General features: G+C 49.9%; 1 protein-coding gene across 1 annotated transcript; it reads left to right on the forward strand.

The window, feature by feature from the left end:
- The first annotated feature begins 3,700 nt into the window (after positions 1 to 3,700).
- On the forward strand, positions 3,701 to 6,430 carry LOC111142843 (ribosomal protein S8). The gene is made up of 6 exons (XM_022496173.1): positions 3,701 to 3,771; positions 4,180 to 4,286; positions 4,765 to 4,864; positions 5,264 to 5,439; positions 5,676 to 5,805; positions 6,272 to 6,430. Exons 1-6 carry the CDS (start codon positions 3,768 to 3,770, stop codon positions 6,379 to 6,381), a joined length of 627 nt encoding a protein of 208 aa, XP_022351881.1. The 5' UTR covers positions 3,701 to 3,767; the 3' UTR covers positions 6,382 to 6,430.

Here is a 6,430-nt window from a genome sequence, read left to right on the forward strand (position 1 = left end):
CTACACGCTCATGTGATGCAGATTGGCTGACGGGGTGGAGCCCCAGGTTAGATGGCCAGGGGAGCCAGACCATGAAGGATGATGAGTGGGGGGTGGGAAAGAGCAGCCCCATTCCCTTCCAAGCTTCACACTCATCTTTCCAGAGAGCTGGAATACAAAGAATAGCCACCTATGTCCCACAGGCAAGTCAAAGTCATCCTGAGATTGAACTTTTTAGAAACCTCCTCTCTCTGTTCTCTATTAATTGGTGTCATCCCACCATTCCGTCGTTTCTCAGGTCACTTTTCTCTCATCCCCCTAATCCAGTCTATTTAATCCCATCACCTACCAAGTGTCTCTAGAAGCCATCTCCTTTTTATGTCCAGTGCAATTACCTGTTCCTTTTCTTGTGCCAAAGAGCTGGAGATGGAGAGTTGATTAGGATCCCTGCACTGGGGGACTTCTGGGGGGCTCAGTGGGTTAAGACTCTGCCTTCAGCTTGGGTCATGATCTCAGGGTCTTGGGATCGAGCCTTGTGTCCAGCTCTCTGCACAGCGGGGAGCCCGCTTCCCTCCCCCCACCTCTCCCCCACCCCCCACCCCCCGTCTCTCTGCCTACTTGTGATCTCTCTCTGTTGAATAAATAAATACAAATCTGGAAAAAAAGAAAAAAAAAAAAGATCCCTGCACTGCACTGGGACGTCTGCCTGGGTGGCTCAGTTGGTTAAGCCTCTGCCTTGGGCTCAGGTCAACCTGTCCCACATCAGGCTCCTTGCTCAGCAGGGAGCCTGCTTCTCCCTCTGCCTGCCACTCTTCCCCTGCTGTGCGCGCTGACAAATAAATAAAATCTAAAAAGAAAAAAAAATTCCCTGCACTATACTCAAAAATCTCACAGTCTACTGGGAAAACCCACTGAATAAAATTTGGTAAGTAGAACAATAATTTGTTCAAAATAATTGAGTGCCATTTATTGAGTGCTTACTAAATGCCAGGCCTTATTCTAGGTGTTGGAAACACAGTAGTAAGCAACAGAGTTTCTACTCTCATGTTTATTATATTTTAGTGGGGAAGGCAGATAATGAGTATGTAAAAACAATGTTAATATTAAGTGAGGAAAGGTAAGTATTGCTACTTTAGAGAGTTTTGTTTGTTTTTTAAGTAAACTCTACCTCCTGTGTGGGGCTTGAACTCACAGCCTGGAGATCAAGAGTCACAAGCTCTACAGACTGAGCCTGCCAGGCACCCGAAGTGTTGCCACTTTAGGAAGCAGGCTCAGAAAAGGCCTCCCAGGGTGTGTATGTATGTACAGGTGAGATTTTGAGCAGAAACGAAGTGAAAGCAGGAGCCAAGCTAAGACTTAGAGAACAGCATTTTCTTGCAAAGCACCTGGGCCTGAGGCAAGAACTTCAAGGTCAAAGTGCCCGGGAGCTGAGGGAGGGAGATAGATAGTAGGAGTCAAATTGACAAAGCAAGAGATAAGCAGAAGTCTGATACTCCTCGGCCCAGCAAGGAATTTAGACTTTATTCCGAATGTGGTAGGAAGCCAGTGGAAGGTTGAAGATACAGAAGAAAGGCTAATGTTGAGAGTCCCTTCAAAGGGAGGAGATAGGATTTGGAGCAGACTGTGAAAGGGCTTAGGCAGTTTACTCCTTTCAATACTACCCTATGATCTGTTTCCCTCCAGCAGCCTAATTGTCTCCCCCCCCCCTTTTTTTTCTTCTTTAAAGATTTTTAAGTAATCTCTCCCCCCTCCATGGGGCTTGAATTTATAACCCCCAAGATCAAGATCTGCATGTTCTACTGACAGAGCCAGCCAGACGCCCCTATTTTATTTTTTAAAATGTTTAAGTAATCTCTGCACTCAACTCAAAGTAATCTCTGAACTGAGGACTCCCAAAATGAAAAGCCACAGTCTCCTTCAGCTGAACCAGCCAGGCATCCTTCTCTCCTTCCCTTTAAAATACTTCTTGAGAGTATTATCTACATATACTGTCCTTTAAAAACAAAAACAAAAACAAAAACAAAACTTCCCAGGGTGCCTGGTGCACAGTTGGTTGAGTGACTGGGTGCCTGGGTGGCTCAGCTGGTTGAGCCTTTGGCTTGGGTCATGGTCCTGGGGTCTAAGGATCGAGCCCCACATCGGGCTCCCTGTTTAGTGGGGAGCCTGCTTCTCCCTCGCCCTCTGCTGCTCTGCCGGCTTGTGTTCTCTCGCTCTATCAAATAAAAAAAAAAATCTTTAAAATTTTTAAATTAATTAATGAATTAAAAAACTTCCCATTCCAGGGGCGCCTGGGTGGTTCAGTTGGTTAAGCATCTGCCTTCAGCTCAGATCATGATCTCAGGGTCCTGGGACCGAGGCCAGCATCCAGCTCCCCGGTCAGCGGGGAGTCTTCTTCTCCCTTTCCCTCTGCTTCACCCCGCTACTTATGCCAACAGATAAATAAGATCTTTTCAAAAAAATAAATAAAACTTCCCATTCCATTTTAAGTTTTGCCCACTCCCCCCGCACAGAAACTGCTTTTGCCAATATCACCAAAGATTTTCGAGTTACTAAATCCGAAAGTCACTTTTTAGTCGTTTTTTTTTTTTTAAGATTTTTATTTATTTATTTGACAGAGAGAGATCACAAGCAGGCAGAGAGGCAGGCAGAGAGAGAGGAAGGGAAGCAGGCTCCCTGCTGAACAGAGAGCCCGATGTGGGGCTCGATCCCAGGACCCTGGGATCATGACCTGAGCCAAAGGCAGAGGCTTAAACCACTGAGCCACCCAGGTGCCCCTTAGTCCTCGTTTTAACTAGCCTTCAGAGTAGCATCAGACCATGCCATTCTGTGCTGGCTTCCCTCCTGTCACTCAATTGCTCCTCCTCCCCTCTGCCAGTTTATCTCTACGTGGCCTTCAATGTTCACATTCCTCAAGCCTTGGACCTAGAACATCTTACTGTATTTATGGTTGGGGATGGCACACCACTGTATGCTGATTGGGCCCATGCGCCAAGAATGGTTATATTTTTAAACGTCTGGAAAAAATCAAAAGCATAATACCACATGAAAGGTGAATACCTGTACCCCAAGTTTTAAGGGAACACTGCCACACACAATCATTAACTATATTGTCCAGGGCTGCTCTCACACTACAACAGCAAAGTTGAGCAGTTGTGACAGACTCTATATCCCACAAAACCTAAAACAGTTACTTAGTACATTTTACAAGAAATTTGCTTTATGCTCTCTCCCTAGGTTCCTTCATTCTGGTGACGTTAATTACCATTTGTATAGAGACAAGTCCCAAAGTAACATCTTCTGTCCAAGATCTTCTATAAGGGTGACCAAACATGACCAGTCGCCTGTCATTCCAAACGATCTAGTGAGGAATGAGGAATCCTTGACACGCCTCCCTTTTCCTAACCCCCCACGTCCAATCTATCATCAAACTCTTCAAAACAAAACCCAAGTCCACCGCTCCCTTCCATCCCTACTTCTTTCCACCCTTTCCCAAAGCAGCGGCGCCCAGCTCGAGTCTTTTCAAATCAAAACAAGCAGGCGACTGCCCCCTCGGGTGTACCCTAAAGCCCTCAAGCTCTAGCACAGCCATTCCCACCGCCGGTCGCCCTCCCTCGGGATTCAGAGCGTGAACCTCCCGGGACGCGGTCGCAGAAACATAAGGAACGTCGTGCTCCGTCGCCAGGCTCCTCGCCGCGGCGCCCGGAAACACGTTAAAGGGGCGGGACAGCGTTTTACAAACCGGACCGTGAGGCTTTGCGTTTTCTCTTTCGCAGCCAGCGCCGGGAGTGATGGGTGAGTGTCGTTCTGCGTTGGGGCCTGGGAAGAGGGATGAGCTCTATCCAGTGCCATCCTGCCTCGCAGCCAAGTCGGGAGTTCGGGCGCCCCAATCCCTGACCCTGAGCATCCCCGAGGAAGGTGGTGCTCGGATTCTAGCCGCCGAGGCTCGCTGCGGTGGCTGCAGTGGCTGCAGGGGCTTGGTGCTGCGGGCGCCGCCAACATGGCTGCCGCGGGAAAGAGCCCGGTCTGGGCCGCATGTGGATGATGACACCTTGGTAATGCTGCAAACTCCCGAGTGCGCGGTGGGGAAGCCAACCTTGGAGAGCTGAGCGTGCGGCCCGCCCGGCGCGGGGGTCTGGGCCTCGCGAGGTGCCGGCCCGAGCCCCCGTGGCTAAAGCTTCCGCCCCCTGCTCCCACATGTAGGCATCTCTCGGGACAACTGGCACAAGCGCCGCAAGACTGGGGGCAAGAGAAAGCCCTACCACAAGAAGCGGAAGTATGAGCTGGGACGCCCCGCTGCCAACACCAAGGTGCGTGCGGGGGCCCTCGCCTCTCCCCCCACCTGGTTTCCAGCGTGGTCTGGTCCTGCGTGTGGTGGTGGAGTCTTAGGGCTCTCTGATTTGTCCGGGGGACTGGGCGGCCTCCGTCTGGACGCGTTGGTTTAAGACTAAAGAGGTGGTATGGAGTCAGATGTTGGGTATCAGGCCTTCAGGGGCGCCTGGAGGGAGTGGGCTTCTCGAAAGATAGTCAGAAACCTGGTATTTTTTTTGTTGCATAGAGACTTAATTTTCCCTTTTGGAATCAGGTTTTTCTTCTTGGAGGTAACTGGAGTGATGAAAAAGTATCCTTAGGTGTGGTTGTGGCCGTCTTGGCCGCTTGCGTGCCACTTGCCAATGTTAGGACTTGTCATAGTTACACTGACTGTGTTGCCTCCGTCCAGCCCAGGTTCTGTACCTTCTCCTGTCTTGCTCTCCTGGATAACCTAGTTCCCGCCTCTGTGTTTTCCAGATCGGCCCCCGCCGCATACACACAGTCCGAGTCCGGGGAGGCAATAAGAAGTACCGTGCCTTGAGGCTAGACGTGGGGAACTTCTCCTGGGGCTCTGAGTGTGAGTGAGGCTCTCCAAGAGGGGGTGGGAACTCCACACCTAAATCTTTCTAAGCTTCTGTAAGTGCCTTTAACAGGAAGTCTATGGCCTCCACCAAGATACCGAAGTTTCTCTTTGAAAGCTGTTAAGGTTGTGGTAGATGGAGAATTCTCTCCATCCTGTTTTGTCTCACTCCTTTCCTATAGCTTCAGGGATTGGGGCTGAGTCTGATGAGTGGTTGCCAGTCATCTCTGGAAAGGTGGCTTTGTGGAAGTTGAGCTGACACCCCGTAGCTGGGTAACAGCCTAGAGTTCCCTTGCTTCTCCTTGGGCACTTGGGGGAGGGTGTGCTGGTAGGGGACAGCAGGGACAGTTGGCTTCTGGTTTACAGGACTTGATTCTGAAATTCTTCTGTGAGCAGGTTGTACGCGCAAAACGAGGATTATTGACGTTGTCTACAATGCATCCAACAACGAACTGGTCCGCACCAAGACCCTGGTGAAGAACTGTATTGTGCTCATTGACAGCACACCGTACCGACAGTGGTACGAGTCCCACTATGCACTGCCCCTGGGCCGCAAGAAGGGGGCCAAGCTGGTGCGTGTTTTAGGGGAGCCAATGTTCCTGTGGGGGGAGCGAGGCCAGCCTTATTCCAGCCTTCTTATGATGAAAACTGTGTCCAGTTCTGCTACTGAAGGGAAATAGATGAAAGCCTTAAGTGCTGAGGAAGGCAGCAGGGAGTGGGATGTACGGGGCCCAAGGCTGTGGGGACATTTCTTCCCTGAGCCAGGGCCAGGGGAGCCCCAGCTAACCCATGTATTTGCTTTATTCAGACGCCCGAGGAGGAAGAGATTTTAAACAAAAAACGATCAAAGAAAATTCAGAAGAAGTATGATGAAAGGAAAAAGAATGCCAAAATCAGCAGTCTTCTGGAGGAGCAATTCCAGCAGGGCAAGCTTCTTGGTAAGATGGCTCTTTGCATTGGGAGATTGGGTCACAAGATACAGTGTGCCCTCTGCATTTTATTCTTGCCTCTTGTTCTCTTAACTGCCAGCTGTGTGGTAAGGGTTCACTAGGAGAGTTGAATGATAACAGTGTACAAGCACAAATCAGAACATGGGGTCATCCCATGTGTGAGGCTGGAGTGGGAAGTAGTGGGCAGGAGCCCATAGGCCTGAGGTTGGCCTCTGCCTCTAACTTCCAGAAGTATTTTGAGAAGTCTGTGTGTGGGCTGAGGGGGCTCTCTCAGTGATGAAAACTTTGTCCAGTTCTGCTACTGACTTTAAGTGACGATAAAGTGTATCTGAGGAGACACTGGGCTTCAAGCCTGCCCCCACCATAACTGAACCAACATGGACTTTTAAGGAGACACCTAGGTTTGGGTAGGGACCCACTGTCATTTTGCTGATGAACACATACTCTCTTGCAGCATGCATCGCTTCACGACCAGGCCAGTGTGGCCGAGCAGATGGCTACGTCCTAGAGGGCAAGGAGCTAGAGTTCTATCTGAGGAAAATCAAAGCCCGGAAAGGCAAATAAATCTTCCATCTTCGGTCATGTAATAAAGGTGTTTATTGTCCTGTCCAGA

The sequence above is a fragment of the Enhydra lutris genome, unplaced genomic scaffold, assembly GCF_002288905.1.
Source record: "Enhydra lutris kenyoni isolate GAN:26980312 unplaced genomic scaffold, ASM228890v2 scaffoldscaffold9, whole genome shotgun sequence".
Taxonomy (NCBI): Eukaryota; Metazoa; Chordata; class Mammalia; order Carnivora; family Mustelidae; genus Enhydra; species Enhydra lutris.

Excerpts from the sequence above, each read along its gene's own strand:
- LOC111142843 (XM_022496173.1), top strand. Across the intron at positions 4,287-4,764 it reads GCCCCGCTGCCAACACCAAG|ATCGGCCCCCGCCGCATACA; the intron begins GTGCGTGCGGGG and ends TGTGTTTTCCAG. Across the intron at positions 5,440-5,675 it reads GCAAGAAGGGGGCCAAGCTG|ACGCCCGAGGAGGAAGAGAT; the intron begins GTGCGTGTTTTA and ends TGCTTTATTCAG.